The sequence below is a fragment of the Eleutherodactylus coqui genome, chromosome 12 (assembly GCF_035609145.1).
Source record: "Eleutherodactylus coqui strain aEleCoq1 chromosome 12, aEleCoq1.hap1, whole genome shotgun sequence".
Lineage (NCBI taxonomy): Eukaryota > Metazoa > Chordata > Amphibia > Anura > Eleutherodactylidae > Eleutherodactylus > Eleutherodactylus coqui.
Window position 1 is genome coordinate 34322230 of NC_089848.1, and position 20552 is coordinate 34342781.

Consider the following 20552-nt stretch of genomic DNA (forward strand, 5'->3'; position numbering starts at 1 on the left):
AAGGTTGAAATCTGCTGCAGATCTGCACCAAATCATTGCCGTGTGAACGCTCACTAAGGCCTCATGTCCACTTGCACACACAATATCCGTGCATGCCCACGGCCATTGAGGGGGGGTGGGGGAATACATTTTCTTACCCTCTCCAGACGCTGCGAGGCCCTCCTCTGTGCAGGCCGGATCTTTTTTTTTCCGGCCGGTAGATGTGCTCGGCATGCCAGCAACGTGCTGCAAGCATGCGCCGTGCACAGCTTTTTTTTTTTTTAAATCTCCTACATATCCATGGCACAGCACAAAAACAGCTGCGGGTGTGCCGTGGATACGGACGGCTTCCATAGGCTTCAATATGAGCTGTCCGTGCGGGAGATCCGCAGAAAACTGTAGCATTCTGCGATGTCTTCCCATGCGTGTGACCCGCACGCACGGGAAGAAATCACATCCGCATGCTTTAACTCCCTTTCGGATGCTAATGCATCCCTATGGGCAGCAAGACGCACGGATTTTATAAATAAAATCCGCACGTGGAAATTGGGCTTAACCCTGTAACTACAAATGTCTGCTATCCTGAAAAGTTGCTACAATGTAACGAGCCCGTAGGTGCCAGATAATCCACGGACGCAGCCTTCCAGTTTATGGCGAGCATCCCACATACTTACAAAAATGTCAAAAAACGAGTAGTAGTAGTCATAGTGTAAAACCTCCTTCTGCAAGGCCTCGAGAATATTAACATTCGCCTAAATGAGGAAAACAAAATATTACTAAACATTTTATCACAAAAGCCTTAACATCAGTGAAATCTGCTGTAACCTACTCAGCGGCTGAACTACAATAAACACATAACTCGGATGTGAGGCTTTGCGCAATCACCTATAGTTCTAGCAGATAAGATCTTATAGCATCATCATCTACGTGGGAGAGCAAAGTACAGCACATATTCTGTATGTCAAGAGGCTTTAACCAAACCCCCAAAACACACAGCGGAGATACTCTGCGGGAACAGAGAGCCCCTCTGTAAGAGCAGATCCCGCAGCTTCAGGCCCCATGCCGTCCTTGTACACCATGGCGGGAGCGGTTTGCACACCATGCCGTACATTTACATCATGTAGATCACTTGGCCTTAGGAGTTGAGTTGATGCCACCTGCAGCGGGAGACGGCTGCAACGTGCAGTCAAGGTCCCGCTGCAACGGCTGGGATCGAAGATAACTTAGGACCCTTTTACACGGACGATAAAGCGTTTGGTTTCTCGCATCCAGGAGGAATCTAAACGATCATCGTTCGTTGTTCAGTCTCAGCATGCAGAAAACTGAATAGATCAGTGTGTGTAAACAGGCAGTTGCTCACTTATGGGGAACTGCCTGTTTGTAGTGAATGGAGGCGGGTTTGTGGAACTATCCCCGGTCCACTCCACCTCCTTTCATTTAGAGATACTTGTTCCCGAGATCCCTGGTCTGCTGTCGGTGCAGCAGGCCGGCCGGCCGTCATAGTAGATGGCAGAGGTCTACCTGGCTTCACTTCCATTTAAATCAATAAGAGCTGAAGTGGCTACACTTCCACCTCCAACATCGGCGACGGCTGTGAAAAATGCCGCACACCAAAAAAACCAGCTATATTTATGGTTTAGGTCTATCATTCATCGTTCGGTACAGCGCTCCTTTAACCCCTTCATGACGCGGCCCTTCATGACGCGGCCCTTCCCCCCCCCCCCCCCCCCCCCACATTTTCTTTTTTTCCTCCCCCCTTTAAAAAAAATCATAACTCCTTTAATTATCCATCGATGTCGCTGTATGAAGGCTTGTTTTTTGCGGGACGAGTTGTAGTTTTCAATGGTGCCATTTAAAGGACCCTATAATATACTAAAAAAACTTTTAAAAAATTATAAGTGGAGTAAAATGAAAAAAAAACACGACATTCCACCATCTTTCTGTGCGTCTTGTTTTTATGGCGCACAAACTAAAACAAAAGCAACATAACTTTATTCTACGGGTCGGTACGATTACTAAGATACCAAGCTTGTATAGTTTTTTTTTACTATACTACACTTTTTTTTTTTTTTCAAAGATATTTAATTTTTTTCAATTATTTTCTGCCGTTATTTTGTGCGCGCAATAACTTTTATTTTTCCGTTGACGTAGTTGAGCGAGGGCTCATTTTTTGTGGGATGTCCTGTAGTTTCCGATAGTATCAATTTGGAATACATACAACTTTTTAACTAGAAATGAGCGAGCGTACTCGGAAAAGCACTACTCGCTCGAGTAATGTGCTTTATCCGAGTATCGCTGTGCTCGGGTCTGAAGATTCGGATGCCGCTGCAGCTGACAGGTGAGTCGCAGCGGGGAGCAGGGGAGAGCGGGCGGGAGAGAGGGAGAGAGAGATCTTACCTCCGTTCCTCCCCGCTCTCCCCTGCAGCTCCCCGCTCTGTACCGGCACCCGAATCTTCAGGGACGAGCACAGCGATACTCGGATAAAGCAAATTACTCGAGCGAGTAGTGCTTTTCCGAGTACGCTCGCTCATCTCTATTTTTAACCCCTTTTTAGCGTTTTTTGTGGGAGACAGGGTAACTGAAAAAGTGCTTTACTGGAGTTCTTCATTTTTTTTTTTCGGACGACGTTCACTGTGCGGGAAAAATAATCTGCTACTTTGATAGATCAGACTTTTACGGACGCGGCGATACTAAATATGTATTTTTATTTTATGATTTAGATTTTTTAATTATCGATATGGCAAAAGGGGGGTGATTTAAACTTTTTTTATTTTTTTTTACAGTTAATAAAACTATTGATTTTTTTTTTTACTTTACTTTAAAGTCCCCCTGGGGGACTACAACCAGCGATGTTTTGATCGCTCCTGCAGTATGACATAATGCTATAGCATTACGTCATACTGTCATTTGACAGGCAGTCTATCAAGCCACCCCACAGGGATGGCTTGATAGGCAGTCTGCTAAGGCAGCCCTGGGACCTTTTAAAAGGCCCCTGGCTGCCATGACACCTGCACGGCTCCCTCAATCTCACCACAGGGGGAGCTGTGCGGGACCCCCAAACATTGTTCGGGGGATTTAAATGCCGCTGTCAGAATTGACAGCGGCATTTAAAGGCTATTGCCTGCGGGTGTCAGCTGGTAGTAAACAGCTGATGCCTGCGCTGCATACATACCCCGACGCTCCAGGATGTAAATGTACGTCCTGGAGCGGTAAGGGGTTAAAAGAAAAAAAAAAGTTACGAGCGACAAAAAGAAGAAAATATGTATTTAAATGGAATCACTCACGTTTAGCTCTATGATCCACAACAAAGTGACGAACAAGAAATCGAAGGTGACAAAGAGGCAAAATGTTCTCCGGACATCAGATATGCTCTTCTTCCCTGAGCTCTCGTAGGATTCAAGTCTCGCCACCAACTCAGCACTATTAATAGAATGGACGTCCAGCAGCGAACTGCGAGAATCCAAGACGCTGCTCCGTGCGCACTCGCGGTCAACCGGCTGCTGGTTCATGGTGACTGAGCAGACGATGCCAACCGCTCCTCTCTAGCATCACCTAAAGGGATCTGAAGCTGCAATTAGAAGGGTTACAGAATGTCAAGAACAACGGTGCATTTGCTCTAAATATGTGGTTCATTGTACTAATAACGAGGCGAGAGCAACATTAACAGGGGTCATTTATCTCAACAATCCCATTTCATATCACCCACAGTACCGTATTAGAGCAGATCAACATCATAGTTCCATGTTCTCTAGGAGCCAGAGAGAAGAGCCAACATTGGCCCCCACCCCGGCAGACCAATCCCATCCCTACAGTACAGGAAGGCCATACACTTGTGTAATACTACCTATATAATGTACAGCGGGCTGACTGAGAAGAGATGAGCGGCCTAACGCAACTAATCTTACCAAATGTAGCGGTTTGCTGAGGTCTCCGGACCTCCAAGGGGTTGTCAGAGTTATAGTTTATAGGTAGAAGCCCTTCCGCATGCAGTAAAACAAGCAGTGATATATTCACCCCTCCCCGCTCCCACATTATTCCGCGCTGGTCTCCCCTCCGATGTCAGGTTTACAGGTTGCTCCAGCCCGTCTACAATACGTCACAGGCGCTGCAGCCAATGACAGAGCTCTGCGCTTTATCGCTGAACTCTTATTGGCTGCGGCACTGGTGATATTCCGTAAACTGGGCAGGTCTGCAGCTCAGAGGACCGGACACCGGCACCGAACACAGCGGGGAGGGGTAAGTATATCACTGCTTGTTGTTTTACTGCATGCAGAAGGGCTTCTACTTAAAAATTATAACTCTGACAACCCCTTTAACCCGTTAAGGACCAGGTGCTGTATATTTACGGCGCTTGGTCCCGGGCTGAAAGCCCATCTGCATGTAAAATTATGTAAGATTACGGCGGGGATTAAAGCCTCCGGCTTCTGCAATCAATTAGAAGCAGGATGGGGTGTCAGCTGTTAGTTACAGCCCACAACCCAGAGGAGGAGGGAGAAGAGGGTTTTAACTCTTTCTGCCTCCTCCTTTATTTAGTACACAGCACTATGTACTAACAAGTGAAAGCGGAAATCTTGCTTTCACTACACGAGCCAGCAGTCAGTGACAGCCAGGTGACCTCAGGCGTAGCAGAGCTACAGGGTCCCTGCAGACCCGAACCAGCTCTGCCAGAGACTATTGTCACTACAGGGGATATTTTCCCTGTAACTGGGGCTCCTGTTTTCCCTATGGATGCGGCTCCTATGGATGCCCCAGCTACAGTGGGTAAGTGTCAAAGAAAATTTAAAAAAACCAACACATGTGAATGACCCCCAGAGGTCTTATATGACGTCATGGGGGACATGGATAGTAAAAAACATAATTACAGACATCAGTAAAGCTCAATTAAAGAATAAAGCAACAATACATACATACCGACGCTATAAGCGCCCTGTAAACTACAACCATACATATTGTATATCAAGACGTCTGAAACAAAATGAGGGACCCGTTCCCATACTTTAGTTTAGCGTAAACATACTAATTTTTAAAAAAGCCCGCCCAACTGAGATGCAACAGGAGTAAAGGAACCCAACTCCACTCTGCAGTACCATGCTGGTTTGGCTTTGCCTAAAGTGTCAACATGCAACAGGTTTACTGAGCCTCCAGGTGGGAGCAGTGAATGAGCGCTAAATGGGGGGGGGGGGGGGGGGATTTCTCAGTCTTCAGTTCACGAATATGCAACGTTTTAAGAGACCAGAACGCTGCGGATTCCCTGCCTATCTGTCTCTGCTTGCGGTTTTTGTGCACATGCAAAAACAAAACAGGTGAGCAACCATTGATTTAATGTATAAATGGGCAGTTAATATGCACGGATCACGCGCAGTCACTGCATTAAGCGGGACCGTGGACTTTAATGCTTATTGTGGTCTGTAATACAGATGGAAATAGAACATGCTGCATTTTTTTTCAACCAGTGTCAGAAATGAAAGCCTGAATACCCCAATAAAAATCAATGGGGGTTAAGCAGTGTGTATTCCCCCCGGTGTGAATGAGCCTATGAGGGGATTCAGCAGTGTCTATTCCCCCCCGGTGTGAATGAGCCTATGAGGGGGTTAAGCAGTGTGTATCCCGCCTGGTGTGAATGTGCCTATGAGGGGGTTCACCAATGTGTATCCCCCCCCGGTGTGAATGCGTCTATGAGGGGGTTCAGCAATGTGTATCCCCCCCAGTGTGAATGTGTCTATGAGGCTGTTCAGCAATGTGTATCCCCCCCCCCTCGGTGTGAATGTGCCTATGAGGGGGTTCAGCAATGTGTATCCCCCCCCCCCCCCCCTGGTGTGAATGTGCCTAGGAGAGGGTTCAGCAGTGTGTATTCCCCCCTCGTGTGAATGTGCCTATGAGAGGGTTCAGCCGTGTGTATCCCCCCCGGTGTGAATGAGCCTATGAGGGGGTTCAGCAGTGTGTATCCCCCCGGTGTGAATGAGTCTATGAGGGGGTTCAGCAGTGTGTATTCCCCCCGTGTGAATGAGCCTATGAGGGGGTTCAGCAGTGTCTATTCCCCCGGTGTGAATGAGCCTATGAGGGGGTTCAGCAGTGTCTATTCCCCCCGGTGTGAATGAGCCTATGAGGGGGTTCAGCAGTGTCTATTCCCCCCGGTGTGAATGAGCCTATGAGGGGGTTCAGCAGTGTCTATTCCCCCCCGGTGTGAATGAGCCTATGAGGGGGTTCAGCAGTGTCTATTCCCCCCGGTGTGAATGAGCCTATGAGGGGGTTCAGCAGTGTGTATTCACCCCGGTGTGAATGAGCCTATGAGGGGGTTCAGCAGTGTCTATTCCCCTCCGGTGTGAATGAGCCTATGAGGGGGTTCAGCAGTGTGTATTCACCCCGGTGTGAATGAGCCTATGAGCAGTTTCCCTCCATGAACCAGAGCAGAGGTCAGCTGTCACTCCAGTGGTAAACGTCATCATGTTGTAGCGGTAATGAACATCTAGAACCGCCCTCCTCTTTCCGATCACCTTATTCTCACTTTTCAGTTTTTGCTAGTCAAAACTGTGCAGAGCGAAGAGAAGAAGGTCTCGCCGTATAAATGAGGGCAGCGAACACAAACCGAGAACTCCAGTGGGACTTCTGTCTCATTTAGTACAACGTACAATAACTTGTAGTAGACGTCTTGTACAACAGGTTGTAGATGTTACTGTAACAGGTGATCTTTTACATGGTCGCCCCCGGCAGCACCGTGGGTACATCCGGCCGGTCGCCCCCGGCAGCACCGTGGGTACATCCGGCCGGTCACCCCCGGCAGCACCGTGGGTACATCCGGCCGGTCACCCCCGGCAGCACCGTGGGTACATCCGGCCGGTCACCCCCGGCAGCACCGTGGGTACATCCGGCCGGTCACCCCCGGCAGCACCGTGGGTACATCCGGCCGGTCACCCCCGGCAGCACCGTGGGTACATCCGGCCGGTCACCCCCGGCAGCACCGTGGGTACATCCGGCCGGTCACCCCCGGCAGCACCGTGGGTACCTGCTCAGCATATGACGCACAGAAGATCTGCACCCGCAATATGCAGTGAACAAACCTACTGATTTCATAAGCGTGTTTTGTACGTGCATTTTGCTCACATGCTCCATTTTCCAGCGTATTTGCACAGGGAAAGAAAACATATTGAACTAATTACACTAACGGAGCGGGTCATTGCATGCTGTGCCTTTTGTGCATGCAAGAAGTACAGTAAAACTTGCACAAGCACACAAATAGGCAACGCCCAGTTCAAAAATACACAGTGCAATGTGTCACATCCCTGAGACCCTCCTAATTAGCTGTACTAATAGAATGTAAATTAATGCAGAAAGGGATTAGTGACTGTAGTGAAACCTCTAGGAGAGGACCACCCAAAACTGCACTAAAGAATGGTCTTCTAGAGGGGTGCCCCTCCCATCAGAGGCCGGAGGACCTGGGATACAGGGGGTGGCAGCCCGGTAATAATATGTGGACTGATGAAGTGTCTCTGTGTATAACTTACCCAGCATGTCTGCAGAGCTGCCAGAACAAGTCTTCACACTTCTCTGTACACAGAAGAACAGAAGTGTTTGCTCACAAGTCACATGTCGCTGGCCGGGCTCCAGACAGCTTCAGTTCCCCCATGTGATAGTACTGGAAATGAAGACGACGGCGCCGCTGATCTCTGTCCAAAGAGAAAAGGCAAAAAGAACAGCTTACATCTGTGAAACATCTTCAGCGGGTTATTCTGCATCTTACAACCTTATGGAACGGTTGTATTAATGAGGGATTTAGGTCCCTGGTTACATATAATGTAGGTGCGAGGTGAGCCGACTGTAACCGGTCCATGCGGGCCGCCCCAACTCTTCTGACAGGTTATAACCTGACCGGACCGTCTCTTTCACACATGAACTCCATTTTGCTACATTATTATCAATTTGGTTGTTCTCTAAATGTGAAATTAAAACTACACAATTTGCAGATTTTGCCCCTTTACAGATTTACCACTAAAATAATATCTCATTAACAATTAAAGTTGTTTTCCAGGCGGCGCCGGCCGTCAGTGCTAGGAATAGGGATACACTGGAGTGGGAGGGGCATCTGTAATTGGAATCTTGGAAGCCTAGCCTGCAGTTACCAGTGCAGCTCCTATTGACTTGCACCTGCAGTTACAAGCGTCGGCCACTACACAGGGGTTGCAGCAGAGGCCACAGCTCCGAACCCTGTATATTCCGGCACCGACAGCTGGCGCTGCCTGGAAAGCACCTCTAAACATTTTGGCACGTCACATTTTCTATACAGAAACAGACCAAAACGGGTGATTTATCCAGAAGAATTCTCAGGTCTATAAGCCCCGACAGGCGTCCCAAAAAGTACAGGTCCTGTGCGTTCACACAAGAGCAAAAGCCGCTCCCCCCGAGCGAGACGTCCCCTCCCCCCCCCCCGAGCCAGACGTCCCCTCCCCCCCCGAGCCAGACGTCCCCTCCCCCCCCCGAGCCAGACGTCCCTCCCCCCCCCGAGCCAAACGTCCCTCCCCCCCCGAGCGAGACGTCCCTCCCCCCCCCAGAGCGAGACGTCCCCCTCCCCCCCCCAGCGAGAGACGTCCCCCCCCCCAGAGCGAGACGTCCCTCCCCCCCCCCAGAGCGAGACGTCCCCCCCCCGGAGCGAAACGTCCCCCCCCCAGAGCGAAACGTCCCCCCCCCCAGAGCGAAACGTCCCCCCCCCCAGAGCGAAACGTCCCCCCCCCAGAGCGAAACGTCCCCCCCCCCAGAGCGAAACGTCCCCCCCCCAGAGCGAAACGTCCCCCCCCCAGAGCGAAACGTCCCCCCCCCCAGAGCGAAACGTCCCCCCCCAGAGCGAAACGTCCCCCCCCAGAGCCAGACGTCCCCCCCCCAGAGCCAGACGTCCCTCCCCCCCCCCCCGAGGGAGACGTCCCTCCCCCCCCCCCGAGGGAGACGTCCCTCCCCCCCCCAGAGCGAGACGTCCCTCCCCCCCCCCAGAGCGAGACGTCCCTCCCCCCCCCCCGAGGGAGACGTCCCTCCCCCCCCCAGAGCGAGACGTCCCTCCCCCCCCCCCCAGAGCGAGACGTCCCTCCCCCCCTCCCAGAGCGAGACGTCCCTCCCCCCCTCCCAGAGCGAGACGTCCCTCCCCCCCCCCCCAGAGCGAGACGTCCCTCCCCCCCCCAGAGCGAGACGTTCCTCCCCCCCCCCCAGAGCGAGACGTCCCTCCCCCCCCCAGAGCGAGACGTTCCTCCCCCCCCCCCCCAGAGCGAGACGTCCCTCCCCCCCCCAGAGCGAGACGTTCCTCCCCCCCCCCCCCCCAGAGCGAGACGTTCCTCCCCCCCCCCAGAGCGAGACGTTCCTCCCCCCCCCCAGAGCGAGACGTTCCCCCCCCCCAGAGCGAGACGTTCCCCCCCCCCCAGAGCGAGACGTTCCCCCCCCCCCCCAGAGCGAGACGTCCCTCCCCCCCCCCCCGAGGGAGACGTCCCTCCCCCCCCCAGAGCGAGACGTCCCTCCCCCCCCCCCCCGAGGGAGACGTCCCTCCCCCCCCCCAGAGCGAGACGTCCCTCCCCCCCCCCCCAGAGCGAGACGTCCCTCCCCCCCCCCCAGAGCGAGACGTCCCTCCCCCCCTCCCAGAGCGAGACGTCCCTCCCCCCCCCCCAGAGCGAGACGTCCCTCCCCCCCCCAGAGCGAGACGTTCCTCCCCCCCCCCCAGAGCGAGACGTTCCTCCCCCCCCCCAGAGCGAGACGTTCCTCCCCCCCCCCAGAGCGAGACGTTCCTCCCCCCCCCCAGAGCGAGACGTTCCTCCCCCCCCCCCAGAGCGAGACGTTCCTCCCCCCCCCCCAGAGCGAGACGTTCCCCCCCCCCAGAGCGAGACGTTCCCCCCCCCCAGAGCGAGACGTTCCCCCCCCCCCCCCCAGAGCGAGACGTTCCCCCCCCCCCCCCCCAGAGCGAGACGTTCCCCCCCCCCCAGAGCGAGACGTTCCCCCCCCCCCAGAGCGAGACGTTCCCCCCCCCCCCCCAGAGCGAGACGTTCCCCCCCCCCCCCCCCAGAGCGAGACGTTCCCCCCCCCCCCCCAGAGCGAGACGTTCCCCCCCCCCCAGAGCGAGACGTTCCTCCCCCCCCCCCAGAGCGAGACGTTCCTCCCCCCCCCAGAGCGAGACGTTCCTCCCCCCCCCCCAGAGCGAGACGTTCCTCCCCCCCCCCCAGAGCGAGACGTTCCTCCCCCCCCCCCAGAGCGAGACGTTCCTCCCCCCCCCAGAGCGAGACGTTCCTCCCCCCCCCAGAGCGAGACGTTCCTCCCCCCCCAGAGCGAGACGTTCCTCCCCCCCCCCCCCAGAGCGAGACGTTCCTCCCCCCCCAGAGCGAGACGTTCCTCCCCCCCCCCAGCGAGACGTCCCCCCCCCCGAGCGTGACGTCCCTCCCCCCGAGCGTGACGTCCCTCCCCCCCGAGCGTGACGTCCCTCCCCCCCGAGCGTGACATCCCTCACTAGTTGCTTTGTTTTAGTCAGCTGAGGAGCGATTTCCCGCTCAGGGCCCGGTCGCTGGCTGTGTACCAGCACCGTAAATTGTGCTACAACTGATTCTTCAGACAATGACTGTAAAGGGCATTGAGAAGTCCAGACGGAACTCATTATTTGACCATTGCTGATTTTGCACTGACACACGGGGTTGTCCTTCATTCCTTATGAGGGGCCGCGGGGCCACGGATTGCAGATTAGATCCCCAACTGTATCATTGCAGGTTTTTTTCCTATTCGATATTATTTTAGTATCGCATGTTTTTCAACAAGTTTTATTTGGTTTTACAAAGGTTTTATATATTAACCCCTTAGTGATCGCCGATATGCCTTTTGGCAGCCTGTATCGGCGGTCTATGTATGACGAGAGATCGTGCGGCTCATCGGAGCCATTAACCTTTTAAATGTTAATGTCATTTCTGACATTGGAAGGAGCCGTACGGGTGTCATGGCAGCCGGGGCCTTCTGAAAGGCCCCAGGGCCGTTATGGCAGACTGCCTATCAAGCCGTCCCCGTGAGGTGGCTTGATAGACTTCCTGCCTGATCGCAGTATGATATAATGCTACAACATCACATCATACTGCAGGAGCGATCAAAGCATTGTAAAGAACACCAGAAATGCGCTTTTTGGGTCACCCCATCTCCAAGAAAAAAATTAATATACAGCGATCAAAAAGACGTATGTATTCCGAAATGGTGCCAACGGAAACTACAGGACGTCGCACAACTATGTTGACAGAAAAATAAAAAAAGGTATTGTGTGCAGAAGATGGCTGCAGAAAATTTTTAAAAATTACATATCTTTGAAAAAAAATACAAGTAGTACAGCAAAAAAAAAAAAAAAAAAACTAAGTTTGGCACCGTAGTAATCGTACTGACCCATAGAATAAAGTTGTCATTTTTGTTGCAGTTTGTACGCCATAGAAACAAGACGCACCAAAAATGGTATTTGATTTTTTTCCCCCATTTCTCTCCACTTTTAAAAGAAATTTTCAGTGCATTATATGTTACAATGAATAGTCCCCGACCGTACGCCCCCCCACGATGAGATCGCAGGCTGCCATGCGGGTGTCATGGCAGCCGGGGGCCTTCTGAAAGGCCCCAGGGCTGTCATTGCATATTGCCTATCAAGCCGTCCCCATGGGGTGGCCTGATAGACCGCCTGCCCGATAGCAGTATGCTGTAATGCTATGGCATCACATCATACTGCAGGAGTGATCAAAGCATGGGTAGTTGTTGTAATAGATTTGATTTTAAATAATCTAAATAAAATATACATATTTGGTATCGCTGCGTCCGTAAAAGTCGGATCTATCAAAGTAACACATCATTCACCTCACAGAATGAGCGTCAGAGAAAAAAAATAAAAAACGCCAGAATTGCGCTTATTTTGGTCACCCTGTCTCCCAGAAAAAATGTAATAAAATGTGTTTAGAAAGTCGTATGTATTCGAGAATGGTACCATCGGAAACTACAAGGCGTTCCGCACAAAATGAGCCCTCACACAACTATGTCGACAGAAAAATTTAAAAGTTATTACTGTCAGAAGATGGCGGCAGAAAATAGTGCAGCAAAAAAAAACAACTAAATTTGGTATTGTAGGAATCGGACTGACCCGTAGGATAAGGTTAGGTCATTTTTTTATTGCAGTATATATGCCGTAGAAACAAGACGCACTCAAAGATGGCGGAATTGTTTTTTTTCCCATTCTACTCCACTGAGAATTTTTAAATGTTTTTCGGTACATTACACAGCACCAATGAATATACAACTCGTCACGCAAAAAACAACAAGCCCTCATACAGCAACGTCAATGGATAAAAGAGATATGATTTTTTAAGGGGGTGAAGGGCGGGGGATAGGAAAAAACTAAAGTGGAAACAAAAAAGGGGGTGCTGGGTCATTAAGGGGTTAAGCGATGGCCTTTAAGTTCTGATTGAAAACAATGTGCGAGGCGTTCTGAGGGAACGCCCACAGGTAGAACGTGCTGTGATTCCTTTCCTCGCAGCGACGCTGGAGTGAATAAATCCAATGACGGATGTTAGCGAGACATTCTCACATGTCAGTCCTGTACCTTGTACCCTGCCATAAGATACAGTCCAAGGACTGACAGGGGCAAGGATGATAAGGGACTAGTGACACCAATCCGTATCGGAGAGCTGATGGGGACTCACTGTAGGGAAGGAGTGACCGCTGGAACATTACCCTCCCGAAGGAAGCCGGATTGTAACCCGAGTGCACGACATACGTGTAACACATACATTTACATGTTGGAAGAGCAATCGTACACGTGAGCAACCATTCCATCCACATGGGGACGCTCCTGATCTATGCCGGTACCAGCGCTCCTACACGTGATCAACCATACCCATCCACATGGGGACGCTCCTGATCTATGCCGGTCCCAGCGCTTGTACGTGTAACCAACCACTCCATCCACATGGGGACGCTCCTGATCTATGCCGGTCCCAGCGCTCGTACGTGTAACCAACTACTCCATCCACATGGGGACGCTCCTGATCTATGCCGGTCCCAGGGCTCGTACACGTGATCAACGATTCCATCCACATGGGGATGCTCCTGATCTATGCCGGTCCCAGCGCTCCTACACGTGACCAACCATACTATCCACATGGGGACGCTCCTGATCTATGCCGGTCCCAGCGCTCGTACGTGTAACCAACCACTCCCTCCACATGGGGATGCTCCTGATCTATGCCGGTCCCAGCGCTCGTACCTGTGACCAACCACTCCATCCACATGGGGATGCTCCTGATCTATGCCGGTCCCAGCGCTCGTACCTGTGACCAACCACTCCATCCACATGGGGACGCTCCTGATCTATGCCGGTCCCAGCTCTTGTACGCGTGACCTATCACTCCATCCGCATGTGGACGCTCCTGATCTATGCCGGTCCCAGCGCTCGCACGTGTGACCAACCACTCTATCCACTTGGGGACGCTCTTGATCTATGCCAGTCCCAGCGCTCGTACGTGTTACCAACCACTCGATCCACTTGGGGACGCTCCTGATCTATGTTGGTCCCAGGGTTCGTACCTGTGACCAACCACTCCATCCACATGGGGACGCTCCTGATCTATGCTGGTCCCAGCACTCCCACACGTGACCAACCATACCATCCACATGGGGACGCTCCTGATCTATGCCGGTCCCAGCGCTTGTACGTGTTACCAACCACTCGATCCACTTGGGGACGCTCCTGATCTATGTTGGTCCCAGGTTTCGTACCTGTGACCAACCACTCCATCCACATGGGGACGCTCCTGATCTATGCTGGTCCCAGCACTCCCACACGTGACCAACCACTCCATCCACATGGGGACGCTCCTGATCTATGCCGGTCCCAGCGCTCGTACCTGTGACCAACCACTCCATCCACATGGGGACGCTCCTGATCTATGCTGGTCCCAGCACTCCCACACGTGACCAACCATACCGTCCACATGGGGACGCTCCTGATCTATGCCGGTCCCAGCGCTCGTACGTGTAACCAACCACTCCATCCACTTGGGGACACTCCTGATCTACGCTGGTCCCAGCACTCCTTCACGTGACCAACCACTTGATCCACATTGGGACGCTCCTGATCTATGCCGGTCGCAGCTCTTGTACGTGTGACCTATCACTCCATCCGCATGGGCATGCTCCTGATCTATGCCGCTCCCAGCGCTCGTACGTGTGACCAACCACTCCATCCACTTGGGGACGCTCCTGATCTATGCCGCTCCCAGCGCTCGTACGTGTGACCAACCACTCCATCCACTTGGGGACGCTCCTGATCTATGCTGGTCCCAGCGCTCGTACGTGTTACCAACCACTCCATCCACTTGGGGACGCTCCTGATCTATGCCGCTCCCAGCGCTCGTACGTGTAACCAACGACTCCATCCACTTGGGGACGCTCCTGATCTACGCTGGTCCCAGCACTCCTTCACGTGACCAACCACTCCATCCACATGGGGACGCTCTTGATCTATGCCGGTCCCAGCTCTTGTACGTGTGACCTATCACTCCATCCGCATGGGGACGCTCCTGATCTATGCCGCACCCAGTGCTCGTACGTGTTACCAACCACTCCATCCACTTGGGGACGCTCCTGATCTATGCTGGTCCCAGCGCTCGTACGTGTTACCAACCACTCGATCCACTTGGGGACGCTCCTGATCTATGCTGGTCCCAGCACTCGTACGTGTTACCAATCACTCGATCCACTTGGGGACGCTCCTGATCTATGCCGGTCCCAGCGCTCGTCCCTGTGACCAACCACTCCATCCACATGAGGACGCTCCTGATCTATGCCGGTGCCAGCGCTCATACGTGTTACCAACCACTCTATCCACATGGGGACGCTCCTGATCTATGCCGCTCCCAGCGCTCGTACGTGTGACCAACCACTCCATCAACTTGGGGACGCTCCTGATCTATGCCGGTCCCAGCTCTTGTATGTGGGACCTATCACTCCATCCGCATGGGGACGCCCCTGATCTATGCCGTTCCCAGCGCTCGGACCGCCACAGAACAGACACTTATAACCTATCCCCATTCCATGGATACCGTCGCTCAGGGGTGTCAAACTCATCATCACCGAGGGCCACATGAGACTTATGGCTGCCTTCAAGGGCCAAATGCAGTTGTAAGACTGTACAGTAAGGGCTTCTTCACATCAGCGAAAAACCTTAAGTTATGGGAGCAGGAGAACTGAATCCCTTGAAAGAATGGATTAGTCATATAAGAGAACCAAACTGTGCAAATGAACACCAGTGACTATAATGGGTCCGAACGCCCCCTGCACCTCTCCGCCATTTTTACCCGTCAAAAAAGTCGTGCATGCACAACTTTTTTATCTGCCATTTCACGCCAGATTCGCGCTCTGAAGGCAGTCTCCGATGCAGATGTCAATAGTCTTATAGTGACCCTCATAGTGGCCCCAGTAGTTATACATGACCCTCATAGTGGCCCCAGTAGTTATACATGACCCTCATAGTGGCCCCAGTAGTTATACATGACCCTCATAGTGGCCCCAGTAGTTATACATGACCCTCATAGTGGCCCCAGTAGTTATACATGACCCTCATAGTGGCCCCAGTAGTTATACATGACCCCTATAGTGGCCCAAGTAGTAATACATGACCCCTATAGTGGCCCCAGTAGTTATACATGACCCTCATAGTGGCCCCAGTAGTAATACATGACCCCTCCCCCTATAGTGGCCCAAGTAGTAATACATGACCCCCCCCCTATAGTGGCCCAAGTAGTAATACATGACCCCCCCCCCCCCTATAGTGGCCCAAGTAGTAATACATGACCCCCCCCCCCCCTATAGTGGCCCAAGTAGTAATACATGACCCCCCCCCCCCTTTAGTGGCCCAAGTAGTAATACATGACCCCCCCCCCCTATAGTGGCCCAAGTAGTAATACATGACCCCCCCCCCCTATAGTGGCCCAAGTAGTAATACATGACCCCCCCCCCCTATAGTGGCCCAAGTAGTAATACATGACCCCCCCCCCCATAGTGGCCCAAGTAGTAATACATGACCCCTCCCCCTATAGTGGCCCAAGTAGTAATACATGACACCCCCCCCTATAGTGGCCCAAGTAGTAATACATGACACCCCCCCCTATAGTGGCCCAAGTAGTAATACATGACCCCCCCCCCCTATAGTGGCCCAAGTAGTAATACATGACCCCCCCCCCCTATAGTGGCCCAAGTAGTAATACATGACCCCCCCCCTATAGTGGCCCAAGTAGTAATACATGACCCCCATATTGGCCCCAGTAGTATTACATGACCCTCATAGTGGCCCCAGTAGCATTACATGACCCTCATAGTGGCCCCAGTAGCAACAACCACCTCCCCTATTGGCTTTGGGCCAGACAGCATCCCTTCAGGTATTCCACTCACTCAGCCTACAGCTCCGGTCCGGTGGCGATGACAGACGCTGATGAGTTTGTGACCACTCCTCTCAGCACTGCGTACAGGACGACACATGCAGACACCGGGGGCGAGAGGTCAGCAGTCACAGACTCTACCCCACCGCCAGACTGCCACTAGAAGCTGTGTGTGGTAAGCCGTTAGGTTTGAGGAACGACCGATGGGCCACATATAATGAGGGGGTGGGCCGGATTTGGTCCATGGGTCGTATTTTGACATGTGTGGCACAGGTGATAAGTTGCTCCTGTGGGAGAACCTCCTTAATAAAGATACATATGTACAATCTTCCTACAAGTTATAGCCTAAATAACACTTATAAAGTTGCACAATCATTCAGGCCTACAAGTAACTGATCAGCGCTGCAGTCAGGGCGTTCTGCGACTACCAGACCCCTCCCATCACATCGGCATTTATTAATAAAACTACTGCAAGGAAGATCGGGCCGGCTGCCAGCGGGACGCATCCTTCAGTCTCTCCGGAAGTTTCTACAACGTTGTCAGCCAAGAGATCTGAAATGCAGATTTACTGCAAGAATAAGGCGCAATGTCCACGGGCGGATTTTAATCATGAAATCAGCAGCTCTAGCCGCCCGTAGGGATGGATTAGCATCCGCACAGCAATATAAAGCATGCAGATCGGATTTTTTTTTCCCGACGTGCAGATCGCGCACACGGGAAGAACTCGCAGCTTGCTCCATTTTTCTGCCTATCCTGAAGGACGGCTTCCATTGAAGTCAATGGAAGCAGTCCGATCCGCAGCTGTCACTGTGGACATGCCGCAGATCCGCGGGAAAGCATCGGGCCGGACGGGCGCCACAGGGCTCAGGGGCCGGACGGGCGCCACAGGGCTCAGGGGCCGGACGGGCGCCACAGGGCTCAGGGGCCGGACGGGCGCCACAGGGCTCAGGGGCCGGACGGGCGCCACAGGGCTCAGGGGCCGGACGGGCGCCACAGGGCTCAGGGGCCGGACGTACCCTTGCTGGCTTCACTCCCACTGATATTAATGGGAACTGAAGAGGCTATTACACTTGGGGGGGGCTTTTCCTCAGTGCCGGCAGTATAATAGCCGGCTTCAGCACTAGATCAGCATATGATGGACACGACTCACACCATGGAATCCATCAGGTTCCCGTCATGTCGCCCACTGTGCCATCTTCCTAGGATCTGGTACCAGGTCTGTGCCAGAGGCGGATGTGAACACAGTAACGTACAGCGTCCTCATACTGGTAACACGATACATTTATCCCACTCTTCCATCTACAGACTTAACCCAAATCTGTGTCCTATTTAATCCTTGCACTTTCATTTACTGACTTATTTCCCGCTAAGCGTGCGTTGGCCCATTTTCTAACATCCTGTAACCGAAGAACGGATTAGATACATATATTAACAAGCAGATCCAACGAGTTCCGTTATGGAAGGTCTATGTTATAGTGCGGAACTAGAGAACACAATACAAGGGCCAGTAGCACAGTAACCATCGATCCCAGTATAAATGTAAGTGGCGAGCCAGAAGTGGTGCACGCCCCAACGGATCCCCCACTCCCTGGATCCTTTCAAAGCAAAGTCCGGAAAGATAATGGAGCGCCACGCCAGGAATTCTCTAAAAGGCATATAGCACCATATGGTGCCTTCTTTATTGACTCTCTATAAAAGCACAAATGGGGACGTTTCGGCCCCGGATGAGCCTTTATGGCGGTATTGTACTGCAGTTAGCACGGCGTTCGGGACAGCGCACTAATCACGGTAATAGCCTTGGGACTCGTTCACGCGGGCGTACGGTTGCTATGGAAGTGTCCGCAGAATGCCTGACGGTTGCTATGGAAGTGTCCGCAGAATGCCTGACGGTTTACAACAACCTGTATTCTGCAGAAAGACTACATGAAGAAGCTCGTGTCTCATCAAGTAATGAAGGGAAATACAGACGCCCTAATAACGTGGCACCACAGAGAAGTCCATTAACAGCAATGCTTAGAAATCAGACGCGATCGCAATCTGCCGAATTACCCTTATGGCACATGGGCTGTCACATACGGCAAGCCCCCCCCCCCCCCCCCCCCCACTCTTATGTCAGGTACAACAGAGCCATTGGCCCATTTATGCCAGGACCAGTAGAGACCTCTCACCCTCCTGTTATCGGTTCTGATGCAGTACTCGTTCCCCCGTTATGCCCTCTGGTGGTGCCCCTCTCTCCCTGTCATTCCCCTCCCCCGTAAAGCCTCCGTCCCCCGCTGCTACCCCCTCCGGCAGAGCCTCCGTCCCCCGCTGCTACCCCCTCCGGCAGAGCCTCCGTCCCCCGCTGCTACCCCCTCCGGCAGAGCCTCCGTCCCCCGCTGCTACCCCCTCCGGCAGAGCCTCCGTCCCCCGCTGCTACCCCCTCCGGCAGAGCCTCCGTCCCCCGCTGCTACCCCCTCCGGCAGAGCCTCCGTCCCCCGCTGCTACCCCCTCCGGCAGAGCCTCCGTCCCCCGCTGCTACCCCCTCCGGCAGAGCCTCCGTCCCCCGCTGCTACCCCCTCCGGTAGAGCCTCCGTCCCCCGCTGCTACCCCCTCCGGTAGAGCCTCCGTCTCCCCTGCTATCCCCTCCGGTAGAGCCCCTCACTCCCTCTGTCCCCCTCTGCTACCCCCTCCGGTAGAGCCTCCGTCCCCCCTGCTATCCCCTCCACTAGAGACGCTCTCTGTCATCCTCCTTCGTCTCCCCTGCTATTCCCTCCGGTAGAGCCTCCGTCCACCCTGCTACCCCCTCCGATAGAGCCTCCGTCCACCCTGCTACCCCCTCCGATAGAGCCTCCGTCCCCTCTGCTATCCCCTCCGGTAGAGCCTCCGTCCCCCCTGCTATCCCCTCCACTAGAGACGCTCTCTGTCATCCTCCTTCGTCTCCCCTGCTACCCCCTCCGGTAGAGCCTCCGTCCCCCCTGCTATCCCCTCCGGTAGAGCCTCCGTCCCCCCTGCTATCCCCTCCGGTAGAGCCTCCGTCCCCCCTGCTATCCCCTCCGGTAGAGCCTCCGTCCCCCCTGCTATCCCCTCCGGTAGAGCCTCCGTCCCCCGTTACCCCCTCCGGTAGAGCCTCCGTCCCCCCTGTTACCCCCTCCCGTAGAGCCTCCGTCCCCCCTGTTACCCCCTCCCGTAGAGCCTCCGTCCCCCCTGTTACCCCCTCCCGTAGAGCCTCCGTCCCCCCTGTTACCCCCTCCCGTAGAGCCTCCGTCCCCCCTGTTATCCCCTCCCGTAGAGCCTCCGTCCCCCCTGTTATCCCCTCCCGTAGAGCCTCCGTCCCCCCTGTTATCCCCTCCCGTAGAGCCTCCGTCCCCCCTGTTATCCCCTCCCGTAGAGCCTCCGTCCCCCCTGTTATCTCCTCTGGTAGAGCCTCCGTCCCCCCTGTTATCTCCTCTGGTAGAGCCTCCGTCCCCCTGTCCCTTCTCACCAGTGACAATCCCTCCTCCCGCCGGTAGTGTCGTCCGCCGCCGCAGCTTCCTCCGCTGGTCTGTCTTCCGTATATCCGGCTGGTCACATCCCGGCAGCCGCCCGTCACTTCCCCGGTGTGAGCCCTCCTCCTGTGTGCGGGGAGGCCGGCAGTGTCAGGCGGGGAGGAGGAGCAGCGCCGCCGCCACAGGGCACCTGTGCACCAGCCTCCTCACAGCTGTAATGGCGGCGTTACCTCCTCCTGTCAGCGCTGAAGCCCATGTTCTACCGAGCTGCAGCAGCGAGGACAGGATCGCAGCGCCCCCCGGTGGTCACCCTGTAGACCCCTCGTACATATCGTGCGTTTATCCCGCGATACCGTATCTTCCCGCCAGCGCCTCGCGGCTAATATTCTTCTCAGATGAACGGTTCAGGCCGACGTTTATAACGTGCGCTAAGCGAACACCATGTTCTGTTTTGAGGCGTTGCGAGTTTTTGACGCCCCGCAGCGCCCATTGAAATGAGTGGGGCGCATTAAAAACACGACAGCGTTTTACAACGTTTTTACTACACCAGGGGGAGAAGAAAATGGCGGCGTTATACTGCAGTTAGCACGGCGTTCCGGACGGCGCACTAATCGCGGTAAAACCATCCTATGTGAAAGCAGCCTTGGGACTTGTTCACGGGGCGTATGGTCACCGCGCGGTACGCACGCAGATCTATGTG

The 20552-nt window shown here is 53.9% G+C and overlaps 1 protein-coding gene across 2 annotated transcripts in view; it reads right to left on the bottom strand.

The window, feature by feature from the left end:
- The window catches only part of STARD3NL (STARD3 N-terminal like), a 42339-nt gene extending 22289 nt beyond the window's left edge, over positions 1–20050 (bottom strand). The window contains exons 1-4 of one of the 2 annotated variants that reach the window (XM_066585180.1): positions 19849–20050; positions 7482–7643; positions 3264–3547; positions 654–731 (exon numbers count right to left, since the gene is read on the bottom strand). In XM_066585180.1, the coding sequence (XP_066441277.1) occupies positions 654–731; positions 3264–3488 (303 nt within the window). In that variant the 5' untranslated portion in view covers positions 3489–3547; positions 7482–7643; positions 19849–20050. The remainder of the gene's footprint in view (positions 1–653; positions 732–3263; positions 3548–7481; positions 7644–19848) is intronic. The other variant, XM_066585179.1, reaches the window with a different exon arrangement.
- Positions 20051–20552: the final 502 nt, after the last annotated feature.